General features: G+C 47.6%; 1 protein-coding gene across 24 annotated transcripts in view; it reads right to left on the bottom strand.

Moving 5' to 3' along the window:
- Positions 1 to 706: 706 nt before the first annotated feature.
- WBP1L (WW domain binding protein 1-like) overlaps positions 707 to 17,483 on the bottom strand; it is a 50,005-nt gene continuing 33,228 nt past the window's right edge. For 13 of the 24 annotated variants that reach the window (XM_046943311.1, XM_046943312.1, XM_046943310.1 and 10 more), the window contains 4 exons: positions 14,357 to 14,459; positions 7,438 to 7,570; positions 4,315 to 4,476; positions 707 to 3,049 (listed from right to left, as the gene is read on the bottom strand). In XM_046943311.1, the coding sequence (XP_046799267.1) occupies positions 2,310 to 3,049; positions 4,315 to 4,476; positions 7,438 to 7,570; positions 14,357 to 14,368 (1,047 nt within the window). In that variant the 5' untranslated portion in view covers positions 14,369 to 14,459 and the 3' untranslated portion in view covers positions 707 to 2,309. Of the gene's footprint in view, positions 3,050 to 4,314; positions 4,477 to 5,383; positions 5,470 to 7,437; positions 7,571 to 14,356; positions 14,460 to 17,483 lie in introns of those variants that run through there. The other 11 variants (XM_046943321.1, XM_046943322.1, XM_046943320.1 and 8 more) reach the window with 3 other exon arrangements.

The raw sequence follows: 17,483 nt of genomic DNA, 5'->3' as shown, positions 1-17,483 counted from the left end.
CTGCAGGAGCAGGAGGGCAGCTGTCCCACTACTCACCATGGGCACCACAAGGAGCCCAACCCCACAATCCCCTGGCACAGAGCACGTAGCGGTCCCACTCGGTCCCCCATCTAATAAAGCAGATCTGGGCTGCGAGGGAGCCGGGAACAGCTCTGTGGAAGAAAGCAGAACACTCCCATCCTTCCCAGCCCTGGGGAGCAGGGCTCAGCAGGATGGCCTGGCTAGAAGGAGGAAGAAATGACCCTGCATGGCTCCCGGGCTGCAGGCAGGAAGCAGTGTGGGCTGGGCGCCGGCTCTGACGCATACCCCTGGGTGCTGGGGTGGAGGCACAGCTGGTGGTGTGAGAGCACACCGCTCTTCAGGTGGAGGCTTGGACTGCTTTCACACCCCGGGATGATTTCCACAGCCACAGAAAGGCAGAAGCTCTCCGTGAGCTCCTGGAACCCCCAGACAAGTGCTGTCCATCAGTTGTTTCACTGGAAGGGAAAGGCTCAGAGGGAAGTGAGCACCAGCACAGCTACCCAGAGTGGTGGGTGCCCCATCCTTGCAGGTGCCCAAGGCCGGGTTGGATGGGCCTGGGCCCTGATGGGGTGGGGGGGCACCCAGCCCACTGCAGGGGGTGAACTGGGTGGGTTTAAGGTCTCTTCCAATCCAACCACTGCATGATTCTATGACTCACAAAACGATACACAAACACAGAGGCAAGTTATCAGAAAAGGCATTATATTTTGGTTTCCACCTTATTTGAAACTGATTTTGGTTTTCAATCAATCAAATCTGAATATGACTGAGTTCAGTTTTCAATTTCTTTCCCCATAATAGTAATGATCTGGACGACCATAATTATAAAAGGGATGGGGAGGTAACCCGAGAACGAGATACACAGTCTGAATTGTGCTCTCTTCCACACGAGCACACCAGGGAATGTTAGTTTTCAGCTCATTTTGTTTTTCCCTTCAGGTTGTTACTAACAAAATCTCTACCGTTTATTAAAGCAAAGCTACAGTAAATTTTCTTGCAGTCTTACAGCAGGTTTTCATATTACCAGTAGGACTCGCATGCATGGATTGCAGTCACACACACACGCTCACAGACATTATACAGTAGCCAGTTGCCACTATTAAAAAAAATAAAAGAAGAAAACAGACATTCATTTTCTTTAAGTGGTCAACATCAGAATCGCACCAAACTTTTGGATCAAAAGAAAAATACTGCACAGGTGTTCCACATCTACACGGTAAGTCATCCCTTCGCAATGGACGGAGCTCTCGTCTCCATTTGTTCAACATGCATCGCTGAAGCTTGAAGGCACACTGGCCAAAGAGAGCCCTGTTCTTTTTTTTTTTTGTCATCTTAACTCGAGTGTGCTGCTCTCAGGGTGCAAAAATAAGGAGAAAAATAAAGCCAAGCCCTTTTGCAGCACACCGGGAAAAGGTCATTCGGAGACCACAGTACTTGGAAGGCAGCCCAGCTGCCTTGATTCTACTTCTAGCTGTGCTCTTGGAGGCATTGAAGGAATACACTTGTCTTTGAAAATTACACGTAAAGGCAAACTTCTGAAAAACCTCTCCTTTCGGACTGCTTGTGGTAGACTATAACACTCCTGGAAGAAACCGGCCTTTCCGCCACCAGCTTCGAGTGGGAAATTTCCTACCTGCTGTCTTAAACACTGAAGCACCAGAGATGATAGGGCTGATGTGTTGAGGCGTTCATCAGCTTTGGGAAAGTTTAACACCGAAAGAAAAAAAAAAACAACAAAAAAAAAACCCACCAAACAAACCCAAAAAGTAAAGAAGAAAATAAACCCCCAATGCCTCAGGAGCACTACAGCAAACCAGAACTCTTGGGCTACTGACTGCCGGCACTGTCAGAAGCTGCTTGCTTCTGGGAAGACACCTGGAGGTTGAAGCGTTGTGGTGATTTCGTATCCTCCCAGGGTGAGATTTGCTGAGCTTTACTGATTGCGAGATAAAGCAGTGTTCTGGAAAACTAATACCAACAAACTCGTAATAACCATCACCAAAATCACCATTGGGAAAGTTCCATTTGGGAGAAGGTCTCATTGACAAACAACGGTCCCTGCCCCACGGAGCAGAACGGACATGATTAACGAAACCCAGAGCAGCCCGTCCCCCACACGCCGGGCCTTCGGGACGAGTCCCCGAATTACACTGGAGGGGGAAAAAGAGAAAGAAAAAACAACCAAGAACAAAAAAGGCTGTATCACCTTTTTCTCCTTTCAAAGTTTCTATCTGCTTATTCCTCTTATTTCTTCGTTTTCCCCCGGTTCTCCTTCCCGCTCTGCCTCCTTAGCTGGGGGAGCTGTTGGTGCGGGAGTTTGGAGAGTCCTGCTCATTTATTGTGTTCAAGAGTACACACACCGGCTGCCGGGGCAGGTGGTGGTGGCTGTGTTCGCGGTGCTGCTCCTCCGTGGCATTAAAAAGCCCTTCCTCCTCATCGCCGTGCGGGCGGCCGCTGCAGCTGTCACAGAAGTCCAGGGGCCCGTCCAGAGCATCGTTGATGAGCCCGTCGAACTCCTTGAGGTCATCGTCGTGATGGCCCCGGTTGCATACGCAGACTTCGATGCCCGAGTCGCCCGTGAAGCGGCGCTGCCTGCCCGGCGTCTTGTCCTTGGCGTCGGGAATGGCGCTGCTCTGCTCTAAGCTCTCCGAGCTGTAACCTTTCAGCAGTTCCTCCTTGCACTCCGTATCCTTTTCGGGACCGGCCCTCTCCACTAGCTCGGCTCCCGTGCTGGTGCCACCAGGCTCCACGCTTTGCATTTTGGCTACTGCTCGCTCGACCAGCGCGGCGGTGGAAGGCTCGGGGTCTCCAAGGCCAGGGGGCCCGGTGCTGTCAGTACTGCTGTTATTGCCGCTGGGCGCTGCCGAGCTGCTCTGTGCTGGCTGCAGGTTTCTCGGCGTGTCTGGGATTGTGCTACTGCTGCCTGCTGGGACGCACTGCTGATGTAAGGCACTGTATGGCGGTGGGGGGGTCGGCGGTCTGTTCACCACTTCCTCGTAGGGAGGTAGTAAATAATTTGGCAGAAACCCTGAAAGGGGGAGGCAAGGAGAAGTTATTTTGTCAACAGCCCTTCTTAGGAAACTTGGCATTAACGCAGGTCAGTGTCCCACACCAGCGCCCTCCCACCGAACAGCTCAACAGGCTTTACACGCAACACTGAAACTCAAATCAATGAGATGCTTTGTGTTTTAGAGGAGCGGCAATCACAGCACAGGAGGGCACGGATACATGAAGAGATGGACACAGTTGGGAACAGCAGCCAGGTTTCTTGGCTCCTAGTTCCACGCCTAAATGTACGAGGTCACTACCTCCCTGTAAGGGGTAACGGCCTCAAGTTGTGCCAGGGGAGGTTCATGTTGGACATCAGGAAAAAGTCAATCTCAGAAAGAGCGGTGAGGCACTGACAAAGGCTGCCCAGGGAGGTGGTGGAGTTACCATCCCTGGAGATGTGGCACTGCGAGACATGGTCTGGTTGACACAGTGGGGGTAGGCTAATGCTTGGACTGCATGATCTTAGAGGTCTTTTTCAACCTTAATGATTCCATGATTCTGTGATACTCCAACATGGCCCCCATGAACCTCCCCAAGGGAAAGCATGTGTTGGCTGGAGGGACAAGCTGGGAGGTAACTCACCTCCAGCCCCCTGCAGTACTGCCTTCTTTGCTCTTTAAAGTGGAAGCTCAGCTGAGATTTAATCTCACAGAGCTTTGCGTAAATACAGAGACAAGAAACTTAGGATCTGGGCTTACAGTCATCTCAGTGCTGGATTCATCTTTTCTGGTGCGGTCAGAATAAACTGGCAGTACTGGCAATAGAAGTGAGTTTGTTGTACTTACAGTCCCTCGAATCTAAGGAAGATGTTATTTATTCCACAACAGGCACCAAAATAACCTACACAGACAGAACGGGCTTAAATAATGGAAGCATTTAGAGACAGCACTGCAGTTTTTCATGTGTAATTGTACAGCCTTTGGACTGGGGAGTAAAGGACTGCTGGGGCAAGAGTTTAGTGAGTGCAGGCTGGGAAGGAGGAGCATCCTGAAGGAGGTATTTTAAAAACCTTCCCAGGAAGACACCCAGCTTATCAGTACACACATACAGCCGAATCAGGGGTGGATTCAGCAGGTGCTGCAGCTGGTGTTGTTCAACTCCAGACTTAGGAGGGCTCAGATGCATTCAGAAGCTGAAATATGTCCCCTCCATTCTACGACCTAAGGTTAGAGCCGCTTCCACCTCCTGCTGAGCCCAGCCACTGCTCCCCATGACCGCCAGGTAGAGATGCGAGGTACGTACGGAAATAAAACGGCAGGGCTGAATAGTTGTGGGCTTCCCGGTAAGCAATCAAGTTGATCTCATGCTGCCGCTGCTGGGCCTGCAGACGATGCTTGGTGCGGCGGTGGTGGCAAACACAACAGCAGCTGAGGATGATGATGATGGTCCACACCAGCCAAAACCCTGCAGAGGGAGAGCAGCATTAGTCACAGCAAAGAGCCACATCCAACCCCAGGAAACCCTACAAACACAATTGGGACAGTTGCCACAAAGTCTGGGTCTGCGCACTGGGAGACTTCTGCATGGCTGACTGCTGTTCTGGGAGAATTTGGGTAATTTTGTACATGCCTTGGTAAAGCATGGAGCGTGTCTGACAGTCACAGCTCTAGAGAAGAGCAAAATATGGAGCTTAGGAACCTCCTCCATCCATCCATCCATCCATCCATCCATCCATCCCACCCACTGGAAATTCTTTTTTTTGGCAAAAAAAAAAACAAAACGCCAGCAGATCAGTGAATACCACTGAATTTGACTCCCACAGCCACACTGGTTTCAAAATAATCATCAAGACACAAAAGACATTCTGCAGATTAACCACAGAAGAAGAGAAAAACCCCAAGCACTATGTTTTGCTTTTGTTTGCACTGCTCTTTAATTTCTAGCCCAAATCCTTCAATGTTTTGTTTAACAAAAACATACCCTTTTTACGTAAACGTCTTAAAATATTTTTAAAACTTATTTTTGTATTCGACGTCTTAAATTATCCAAAATTAAATGAATCCAGCCCCTCACCCTGAATCCTCAAGAAACCCAACTTCTGCTCTGCCCGTGGCCACGGCTGGTTTGTGTGCATGGTCACAGGACACACGGTGCTCTTTGAAAGGAAAGTTATAATGAGCACTTCCCGAATTCTCCCCAGCCCAGCCAACGCACCAAGAACCCCCCCGTCATTTAAATGCCTCCCCAGTGCCATACATTAGCAATGAGTTTCAGAGACGCATCAGAAAAGCTAAAGCTTCCTTTTCCCAAACACACAAAGCCAATGCTAAAGCCCGTTTGCAACACGGTCACTACACCCTTCGATACTAACCTGCCCTAATAATATCCACTAGCCCAACGTTACAATACCTCCACGTCCTCAGCATCTCCTTCTGGATTAGAAATGTTTTCTTTGCTAAGAGCTGGGTGGGGAAAGGTGAACAGTTGAGGAATGTGAAGAACGAGAGGAATACTGCTCTGGCTGAGGACAAAGTGCAATCGACCTGCGCTGCGGGTGTCAGAGCCCTGCGCTGGTGGAGGTGAGTTGGTGCCATGCCTCCAGGCGTTCTGAGCAGGGACTTGCACCTCCCTGTGTCGTAACCCAGATCTCCACGTTACTTTGGCACAGCAAACTGAAATCTCTCCCTTGCCTTGCACAACCTGCTTCCCTAATGGACTGGATTCTGTCTCATACTCAGATCTATCAAAACTTGCTATCAAATCAAGGTGTTGCATGCTCCTTTTTATTTTTTATATGTTCTTTTTCTGCTTGGCTGGAAATCAAGGTTCCCAGGCAGATTTTCTAGCCAGCCTGCTCAGGCCTATGAAGTAGGGCAGGAAGAAGCCTGATCTCTGTTCTATAGAGAAGCAAAGGAAAAAGAAAAGCACTTGAGATGCCCTCTACACTTGCTTCAAACTGAGCCAAGAGATGTCTATTGCCCTCCAAACGCCCCTTGATCCTACAAAAGCTTTCAAAAAGTTTTCCAGGGATTGCTGAATTCCTCTCTTCTGTCCAAAGCCAGTCAGACAGACAGGATGAGGGATAATGGCCTTAAGCTGTGCCAGGGGAGGTTCAGGTTGGACAGCAGCAAGAATTTCTTCTCAGGAAGAGTGCTGAGGCATTGGCACAGGCTGCCCAGGGAGGTGGTGGAGTCACTGTCCCTAGAGGTGTTCAGGACAAGGGTACATGTGGCACTGAGTGATATGGTCTAGAGCGGTCTCAGGCATGGCCTGATGATTGGACTGGATGACCTCTTTGGTCTTTCCAACCTTAATGATCTATGATTCCATGGCATGGTTTGCAGCTGCTGTCTTGCAGTTTGAAGACTCCCACCAATATATTTTCTCTCTTGCTAAGGGAAGGTTCCTCAGCTCCCGCTGGCCGAGGAAGCAAGAACAACTCATGGAAACCAGGTCACTCGCACAGCAAGTCACCATGTGCCAAAGCAGGCCTGCAGTTCATCTTTCAGTACTCCTTACATTCAAAGAGCAATCCGTGATCATCTGTTCAAAAACAATGGAAAATTACACCCAGCTATCCAGGGATTTCAGCTAGTTATGAAAATAGTTGATTTTTAACACATTTTTTCATGTCCTTTCCCAAGCACTCTAGATGCAATGGCAGCAAGCAGCACTTAGTTAAGAGGTTCTGGAGAACTGCCACTGTTAAGCAATCTCAGCTGCAGCAGCCGAATTTTTCTGCAGGGAATAACTGCTCCCACCCAAGCCTGCATCCAGTGGATTTAAAAAGTATTTCTTTAGAAATCTTCTCTACTCATTCCAAATCCCAACATGCTTTGCAGACAAACTGGTGCACAAGCTCGGAATAGGGGTCAAAGTCAGCTCAGCCATTCCCAAGAAGACATGCAGCAGCTCTGTAAACAGCGTACAGCAGCACAGGCTAATAAATTAATGCTGGATCCTACTGAAACCGCAGGTGGCGTTTGTAAGTAAACAGATCGTAATTTACTGGGCTGCAATCTGGTCACGGTGCCAGGAACAACACCTCCATCCTTGTGCCAAGGGTCTCGATGTGCGCTCGCAACCACAAGTGCACAAGAAGTGGTGTTTTTCATGGGAATTTCCAGAAAAAGAACCCACTAATACCACGTTATTGCTTGGTTTCATTAACCACCAACACTTCCTGGAGCTTCTAGGAATTACTCAACTCCTGACTCAGCACACACCCAAGGATTTGCCTGGGTGATGGCAACGGGTCAGCATTGTGTGCCCCCAGATCTATTTGCTCCACCTGGCTTCTGGTTTCCCCTTTAAGGGCTTTCCCCCACTTTGTCAGGCAGCGGCATGTCTGTGTCATAGGACTATAAGCCTTCCCAGCGTGGAGAAAGCAACAGGATGGGACACCGTAGGTGCTGAGCTGCTCACCTGTTGCTTGAGCAGAGAAGCCAGAGCCAGGAGATGGAGCAGGTCTGGTTGCGTGCCCAGAGCGGTGCTGGGAGTCCATAAAAGGCTCTGTAACGTGCCCTAGCCAGAAGTTTGGGTACAGCTGCAACGCTGGCTGCAGAACAGAAAAACTGTAAAAGCCTAGCAAATATATAGTACAGCCATTTATTTGAAATAAAGCTACGTGTAACGGCCAAGTGTAAATATTATGTCTAAAAGTATGGAGAGAACAGTGAATATGTCCAGGGCTGAGCTGTGCATTTGTACACCTGGTGACGTTTGGCTTCAAACTAGCAGCAGGGAGCAAACCGAGCAGAGCACTGGCCCGTGCACCCAGCAGCTCATCTGGCAAGAGGGGAAGAAGGGAAATTTCAATTTCATCCAAAGACAACACTACAGGAACAGGAAACGTGGAGGCTGAGCACAGTAACGGTGCAAGCTAATACCTGGTTCATGGCAAAGCAGGCACCGGCCCTGCCTTATGCTGAAAATGAGTGATGTGCAAAGGCAACAGAAGTCTGGCAAGAAAGAGTTTCTAAAAGCCTGATAAAAATGGGCTTCTTGTTGTCTTCACTGTCCTCAAAAGCTTTGCCAGTGCTCTTCCACGTGTGCCTCCTGCCCATATGGACATGAGCTGGTGTTCAGCTACACTGCGCTGAGCTATTGCGGCAATCACTGGAAAAGGAGAAGCTGTTGGGAGGCACTGGGCATCCTGAGCCAGGTTTGTCAGAAAATTGGCTGATTTGAGAGAAAAGCTCTAGTGGGCATTTCCCACTGGGTCAGGATCCTTTGAGAGCAAAACTGCAGTCTGAGGGGCAGATGACAAGTAGAGAGGAAAAAAAAAAATCAAAACCACTGATGGAAAACAGCAATGCATCAGTTTGGAGCTAAACATGCAGCAGCAGACTGTTGGATTTCAAGGCAATTTTAGGCTTACTCTTGGTTTATGGAAGAGTCAGAAGTGGAAACGCTATGATCCCAACAAGGCTGAGTTCTGAGAAGTGCTGCTGTATTTTCTGTCAAAGTCACTGGTGATGCCAATGGGTTGATAATGATGCAAGCAAAGAGTGAATCAGACACAGCCAAGGAGTTGAGTTTTGCCAAGAGATTTCCCTGCCAGAGCATCGAAAGCTTTCATAGAAATACAGCAGAAATACCAGCCTCTTACTCAGCATCAGACAGGCTCAGAGAAAACCTGCAAGCTCCCCATGAGCATCAAGCTCAGAGAATCCAAACAGAACTGCATAAAGACCTGAGAATGAAATTACTTCCTAGGAAAGCCGCTGCTCACAAGCAGAGAAAACACTCAGGAAGGAGAAGGCTGTGATGCATACAGCTTCCTTGGGAAAGGTGTCCCTTCCAAAGGGGATGTCCCATCCAATGGAGCGTCTCCATCCACTGGAGACGCCTTCTACCAGCCATGAAGGAATACATCAAGCTTAGAGCAGTGAGAAAACTTTTCTGGGGCATTAACCGGACCATAGTTTTGCCCAAACTTAAGAATAATAAAGAATAAACTATCTATCTCATGGGTATGAAACACAGCATTCCCTCCCTGCAAAAAAGTGAGGAGCAGTGTCTGTTCTGATGCTGAGAAGGTCAAGTACTGTGCTTGCTGCCTGGGATGCTGCCATCAGCAGTCCCATCGAGGGAGGCTCCTTTTATCCTGTGCAAAATGGAAAACATGTTTTCTGGAGCGTTCCAAGGGTAGGAACAGAGAAATCTGCCCTCAAGCTCATGGTAAATTTGGGCAAATGCCACTGTTCTATTGGCAGGAAGTCCCCTAAAAGAAAGCCAAAATATACTGCAAAGTGTTTTTGTGTCTGCCTGACAAGCATCTGGGTAATAGCTTTGGCTTCACAAGAGCTGGTTCTAAACAGAAGTGGACAACTTCATTGACTAAAATGTGATCTCCCAACTAGTGGCCTCACAGCTGGCCATGGCTGGGAGGAAATTGCCTTTCCTAGGGCCAACGCTACTATCAAGAACAGGAGACATTTAACCGGTACAGCAGTTCAGCTGCACATGGGTTTTACGGTGTCCTTGGCACAGAGACCACATCATCTCCTGCTTCTTCAGCCATGAGCCCGTACGAGTTGGTGCTGCTGCTCCAGAATGTGAGATGGGGATCCAGGCCATGGGCCTATGGACACTTTAGGAAGAAGAAGGCTGCTGAGCAATGTGGTCCCCTCCTGCCTGTCTCTTCCACACCCCATGCTGCCTCCTCCAACTCCTCTTGTGCCAGCTCAATGCTGTGCGCAACTGTGCTTTTAACCGGTTCTGGGGAACCAGAGCAGGCTGAAACCCATCTGCTCAACCAACGAGCCGCAAGGGACAGACTGTGATTTCCAGTGACAGTTTTATGTTAGTGGAACGGCAGCCCCAGCCTGATTGCACTGCAGGACAAAGTCACTGAAGTTACATCTCCAGCTCCTGCTCACTCGCCCCCAGATCGATGACTCCAACCAAAGACGATGGATATTTAGGACAGCTGGTTTCTAGCTTTCAGAGTAGCAGCCAGTATACACAGTACCTCCACCGCCATGAAAAAAGATGGAAAAAAAGAAGTGTTTCAGAAACATCTTTTGCTTATCTTGCACTTGAGGCAGTCAATCTGCAGACGCTGTTGTTATGGCTGAAGCATCAGCCGAGGAATAACAGCAGCCAGAAGTGAAGCACCTGAGAAAGGGAGAGTGAGGAGAGCCATGCAGGAGGCAGGGAGAAGGGTGGGGGAGAGGGCAAACCCCTCCAGAAAAGGACTTGGTTAGGCTGAAGGATAACACGGGGTTAGAAAGAAAACACGGGACTGGTGTTATTTGACTGAGGGCTTTGGAGACTGCAGCAAAGTCTTTGGGAACGAATTCCTGTTACGAAGCTGACCTGGAACATGTATGTGTTACAGCAGTTGCTGGAGTTTCAGCAGCTCAGCAGCTCCCTGCCAACATTTTCTGGCAGCACACTTTTTGGGGAAAAGAGCTGTCTGGAGATTCCAAGGGGAAGCGTGCAGAGACGAGCAAAACATTCAAAATCAGCAAAAACATCAACTGTGCTGCCTGCAAACAGAACATTTTTTTCCCCGTACAACCCTTCCACTAAGGCCTAAATAAGCAGGGTGACTTTTTTTTCCCTTCCCTAGAAACAGAAGGGCTTAGTGTCACTGCTAACGCAGCCAAAATGAAGCACAATAAGGCACATGTGAATCCTCACTCAACACCGCAGCTTGCTGTGCGGTACCTCAACGACTGAGGGGCTGCAGCTGCCCGTCTCCGCGCTCCATGGTTCCCCAAGCACCACGGACTGTTCCTCCAATTGCACCACGTAAAACACTTCTCCACAGCTTTGTTTGCTGCGTTCGACGCCTCAGGAGCCGTCTAATTTTGCACTGCTCCTCAACAGGGTGAGGGAGGCATGAGGATGGGTGTCAGGAGATCTGGATTAGGTTCTCAAACCACACTATAGGCGTAAACTTCAGAAAATCCGGACCTTTTGAGCCTTATTTCTTAACCTGAAAAACATAGTAACTGAAGTCCTCAATTACCTCCCTCCTTCTAGTTTGAAAAGTGCCATTTTGGAACATTTTGCATCAAAACACCCATTAAGCCTGGACAAAGGCCAGCAGCAGAAAACTCTGGTAAATCACAAGCACATCATAAGGGACACGAACAAAAACTACTTGTAAGCAAAATCCAGTGGCTGTCCCGAGACCACAACCTCCTCCTTGGGTACCGTGACCTCTCTGGGGAGCCTGAAGAAATTGTTAGGCTAAAATGTGCAACCACCAGCTGCAAGGACAGCTTCTCCTAGGTGGGGAAACACAACCGTAAAGCCTCTTCTCTCCGTTTTGCTTTTTAAAACCCTGCAGCACCCTCCCCACACCATGTTACCCTCTGTCAACCCTCAGCTAGGAACTAATTGGACCTATACGTATTAACCCTACATACATAAACCTGGATATAATGTTATTATTTGGCAACACAGAGCCGTACTTTTTTTTTTAATAAGAGATGGGTGGGGAATCTGAACTGAGCTGTTATCTAATTTTAAACACAGGCTGTCCACCTGCTTGGCATATCATGTTCTCCATTCCTCCGCTCCACCCCTTAACAAAATAATACCTTGATTTCACATCCTATTCCACAGCCCTCAAGGACTGGTTTATAATTACCATAACCTTACTTGCTGTCTAGAAACGTTGAGATCAGCCATTTTCAAAGACAAACTTCCCTCAAATTCTTAAACAGGGAAAAAATGATCCTTTTTATAGGAAATCCTCCAAGTGGCCGCAAGACGGGATCACATTTCAAAAGGCAGAGCCAACAAAGCCAGACTAGTTTTCTTTTCCATTTCAAATGCCACCCTCCTCTGCTGCTTCTCCCCACTAAGTGGTAAAATATCCAGGACTTCAGGGGGCGAGCAAGGAGGCCTTTTCCAGGCACTGGTGGTCAGGGGAGCTTCTGAAAATAGCTGCTTCAGTATATGCACATGCTGGTTAAAATCGACTCACAACACAAAGTGTGAAGCTGTACCTAAAAGGTGCTGCTGACTTAACTGTTCATTAACCAAAATGTACTATTAACTTTAACGATCTATTTCCCTGCTGTTGCTTGCCACACCATCACTTCACAGCTGTTATTAAGACTGTTTGCATACGTTCTCGTTGCTGCTCACCTCAAAGGTCTTAAGGGTGCTTCACTACACGTATAAACGGAAGATACTCCACAATTTCTGGAGCAAGAGAATGATTGTGAAGCTGTGGTGGCACGCTCTACAGTATGAGTTCTCGTTTAAAAGGACGTGCTTCTCCCTGCACGTCCACCCCCATCCCAGAAACCTTCTCCTGACAAACATAAGGGCAAAGCAAGCCCTGAAAACATTAACCAGCTGTAAATCGATGCTGGGCAATTGCCCGGATTTGCAGAAGGCCTGGGAGAATAGGTCTCCTGTTTGCATTACTGCCCTTGTCTCAGAGCCACATTGCTCTCCACAATGCAGAAGGAACATGAAACTCAATGCAGAAACCCATTTCCCCCAAGGAACTATTCATCAGTGTGTGCCACTAATGTGCTCGTTCCATGATCTCAAAGCAGCTTGTGTGCTCGCCCTAGAAAGAGGCCTGAAATGTTCTGCTTCCTCCTAGCAAAAGCTGTTTTTATCTTCCAAAACCATTTATGACGCAGTCAGACAATGTCAAATCTAAAAGCCTGTGCCGTGCAGAGAAAACAAAGACAGTTAAAGTAACATCCTTTCATTAAAATGGCAGGGGGCTATTGTTCTGACTCTATTGTTTGCATGCAGTTCCATTAAGCCTCTCTTTCAAGGCGTACAGGGGAGAAACATGGCAACTCTGCGACAAGCATCAGCGTGCAGCTGCACTCCATGCTGTTGCTCAATTTAGATCCTGTTTGCCACACTGCATCTAAGCCCTTGGATACGTGCCTCTTCCTCTACATTCCCACCCACACAAGTCCAAAGCAGGGTCTGACCTTCCCAACTCTGCTCTGTCCATGCATTTGGTCCAGACAAATCCCAGCCGGCTGTCCCTGGGGTTACCCACCCCATCCCAAAACATTCCTGCAACTGCTTGGAGACTTCTGAACATAAAGCTGCTGTCAAAAGCCCAGGGAGCATTCAGCTGCTGCCATTTGCATTTACACAGCCAGGCACAACACCCTGATGCCCAACGTATCTTCAACAAGTCCATTACAGTCCTGTTCAATTCACAGCCACGTCCACCATACTTCAGTAAAAGCATGTTTCTAGACTAAAGGATGAAGCATCAGCTATTCCTGTCCTTAGATTCAGGCTAAGTGACACTCTTTGTATGTATAATACATTTCCACAAACACGAGCTACTTTGAAAGTGAAACTGTTGGCACTGCAGACGCATTATGTAGATAACGCGGTTACATAAAAACCACAAGATACCACGGGATATAGTAGGAAGATAACACCAGACTCTAATGCAGGGGTACAATATTCAGAATTCCTTATTTCCAAATTCTTGGAGGACAAATGCCTTCTCATAGCACTGGTTCCTGGCAGTGCTGCAGCACGTCAAGGTCAGTGTTCAACCCTCCATGGTTCCTCCTCGGGAAAGGAAGACACCATCAGCCCAGGCACAACTCAAAGGCTGCCTCGGAACTTCAGCATTTCTTACTTTCCTATCCCTTCAGCTTCTTTATCACCCTTGCCGGCCTGCTTTGACCTACCTGCTGCTCTCCACACACTTAGCACAAAGTCCACTTAACCATTAGTGAGAAATGAGTAGGTTCATTTTGCAGAAATGCCCAGGAAATAAGAGAGTCTGCAATAGGCAATGCTCGCTGCTCACAGCAGACCATATTCAGCTACTGCTAGCTCACAAAATTTGCCCCAGGCCCACTCTGCCCAAGGAGCTATGCTCCCATCACTGTGTTTCCTTGGAGAATAGAGGTCCTGGCCCCTCTCCTTGAGAGGACAACTTTAACGAGATAAATCAGATGTAAACTGTCATTCTTGAAAAAATACTGGAACAGTAAGAAGAAAGATACTGAATTAATTCTGAGCATGTCAAACCTAAGAGTTGTGCACATGAACATTTTCCCTTAAGTGTGGTTTCCTCAGACACATACAATGCTATTTCCCAGACCAGTATTGCCCAAACCAGTAAGAAGACCAAACAACAAATTTCCAGTCATGAACATGCGAAGACAACCCCATTACTCCCAAAAAGAAGGCAATGCTCATCGCAATAGCACTATTTTCCTTGCTTTACTGAGTCAGCTCTAGTTTGCATTGCAGCTAAATGCAACGGCAGTGCAAAACAAGTGCTGATTTCAACATTCCCAAGACACAAGCCAGACCTGCAGTATGACAGCCATGCAGATTAGGAAGGGAAGCCATACAAAACAGAAGGACTTACACCAGAGTTCATAGTAGTAGTTGCAACACTGGGACTGTCCACAACAGTGGCCCGTTTCACATATGTAACTTTGATTGTTGACACCCATGCAGGTTTCCTTGTCCTAAAATTAAACAGACACACTTTTAAGATGTTTTGTCAGCATCTTCTGAAATGTAGTTTATTTTACCCAGCAATCTGCAAGCATTTTAAGAGTCACAAGTTATGGTCTTGGGAAATTTTAAGATACACAAAGAGATTAAAACATTTCAAGGGACCATCAAAGAATACGTCCCACAGATGACAGCTTTGAAGAAAACCCATTCTCTCTCTTAAATAACTCCCGAGTTACATTGCTGTAGCATCTAGACAATGCTGTTTTCTTATCAACCTTTTCCTTTTCTGTTAACAGTTATCATGCTTTGGGCACAAGGCATTCTTTTGTAGATGAAATGTCATTTATTCCCTGTTTTACAGAGCATCACTGCATTGCCGAATACTGAGTGGAGGAAACACATCATAAACAGAACGTTATAATCTGAGAAAAGACTGCTTGGATTCATGTAGACCTAAATGGTAATTACAGTATGTTCCTGCAAGATTCCAATCTAAAATGAATCCCTCACAATTAGCCATGTGCTCTATGTAAGATCAGCATTCCTGTAGAACTTCTTCCTGGAATAGTGAAGTAGTCCAGGAGCAGAGCCAAATCAGCTGCACTGTGTCACCCAGCAGGTCCTCAGGACACTTAAGATGGAAAAGGATTTTGCTGTGAAGTCGCAGTCTGCCCCGGGAGTCCCAGTTTTCCTACTAGTCTGAAAACATGGGTGGGAAAAAGTACAAAACAGAAGAAAACAGAAGTGCTTCACAGGCTGTGGTGTGCACACCTCTAACAGGTGGCGGGGCAACCTGGAAGTTAGGAACCAAAACACCTCTCTTTGAAAACAAACAAACCTTATTAAGACACAGCGATGTTGCAAGCACATCTGCTTTGCAGGTAGCTAAAGCAAACTTCTCATACTCTGTCTTAAAATGCTGTACCTCAAAAGTAGAAACTTTCTCATACAGAGTAAGGAGCCGCTTTCCATCTCTAACCACAACGGCCTACAGCAACTCTTAGCAGGCACTGCTGAGCTAACACAGCATTTTCCATTTCAGGCACACTACTCATTCCAAAAATTGTAATTTCAGTCAGGAAAAGAAATAGAACATGTCTATTCTCTTATCTGTTCTTATTAGTTTATTTACATTGTTCCTCACCTTTGCTGGCTTGACAGTTAGTGCAACTGATGAACGTGACAGATCTCAGCTCTCACATCAGCCCAACTGAGACATTAAGTTCCTATTGCAAAACTGATTGATAATGCATGAGCCAGAAAGTCACCACCTGAGGTTTACAGTTGTGACACATGAGGATCGATGCTGAACTAGCAAATGAGTCATGCGAGGCTGGCGGAAGAACAGAGTCCCACGGTGCCATTTCAGGATCCTCTTTGCATCACAACCGATCTGTCCTTGACCACCTGTGTTTATTCTCCCCCCAGAATTTGTTCCACGCTGTGTTGCCTGCTTCCAAAGACTAACAAGAAGGGACATAATGGTGTCTTTTGGCAGCAGCAACCTGTATCAACATCAGCATTTCCAGAGGCAATCCTGTCTGCTTTTGGAGATCCAGAGTCAACCAACATCCCGCTTTCCCAGCTGAAGCAGAACTCAGGCTTACTGCCCAGAGTTTCTCTACACTCTGACCAAGAGAGATACTCTTCCTTGCTAATGTAGAAGCACCCATAGCTGCCAGTGAGCTCAGAGTTTGCTCTCAGCACCCCCACTTCAGACAGCCCCAGGTTTCAGAGCCCGTGTGCTGGCCACCAGCCATGCAGCTAAAGCCCAAGCAGGACGTGGTGCTGGCTGCCCTGCACTGAGTCCAGCAGGTGGCTGGGAGCTCTTCTTGGAGCCACACCGAGTTCCACGTGTCAAACCCAGAACTTGTTTCCAAATTGTTTCACAGAATCCAGCAATAATTTAGTTTGGAAAGAATCCCAGCAGGTCATGTGGTCCAAGCCCCTGCTCAGAGCACAGCTACCTCCAACGTTGGGTTACACACCTTGGCATGGGAAAGAGATACAGGGGAAAGGCACCAAATCTTTGGGAAAAAAATACTAGATAGAAACTCCAGTGCTGGGAGAGCACTGGGTTAGAGTTACAGGTACCTCATTTGCACCGAGAGTTTCAGCCTCTTTTCCTCTCCCTTCTCAGGTCAAGCATAATTTCTGCAAAAAGAAGAGCCCCTGCACATCTCCATCACTGTTTCCACAAGCCAAGGAAGCGGCCGTGCCCTGCCATGGCAGAGGCAGCACCGTGTCTTCTCAGGAATCCTCTACCTACTGCCAAGCACGTTGGTTAGGCTTCATTTTCTAATTAAATCCCATCCTGCACATTTCTTACTCTCGCTGTTGCGTTACTTTTTACTTCCTTCTCCCATTCACTCTTTTTGTGATAAGCAGCCAAAGGGTTACTACTTAAGACATATCAGTAACGGAGTTATCTACAGTCTAAGTGTCGCCTGGAAACAAGACAAGGGCTTGCGCTTCCTCTTTCACACCAACAGCCACAGACAAAGCACAGGACTGAAACTGTAATATTATAGATAACACATACATGAGAAGGGAAAAAAATTTCTTAGAAGCAAAGTTGGAACATTCACACTTTATTGGTTTGCCAGCATTTCTAGCTGCCATCTAGCACCACTTTTAAGGATCATTTTAAATCGTTTTTAGCAGCACGGAGTTTGCACTGAAGTACTACAAAGACGTTTTCTTGGGTTTTTTAAGATAGCCTTACAAAAACAACCGAGGGGGAAGGTTTCTTCCCTAAAGCACTTTCTCAGCCAGCAGCCAGTGGCTATCACATTCCAATACAGGCTTCCCCACAGAAGGACTGTCTGTCTTCTGGTTGCCTGGGCAGGCACACCCCTCCTGCCAGCCCTTGCTGAGCTAGCTGCAGACGCCTCCGGACAGGATTACTAAGCAGTGTCTACATGGGGTTGTTCTCAGTGTGCTCAGCCCTAACAGAGCAGAGTATTCCTGTTTCACAACTAAGAGGCCTGAACATGCCATCCCTTATCTCCCTCCTGCAAAGCCCTTGGAGA

Source organism: Gallus gallus, chromosome 6 (assembly GCF_016699485.2).
Source record: "Gallus gallus isolate bGalGal1 chromosome 6, bGalGal1.mat.broiler.GRCg7b, whole genome shotgun sequence".
Taxonomy (NCBI): Eukaryota; Metazoa; Chordata; class Aves; order Galliformes; family Phasianidae; genus Gallus; species Gallus gallus.
Note: the sequence above shows the minus strand (reverse complement) of the source record. Positions and strands in the feature narration are given on the sequence as shown.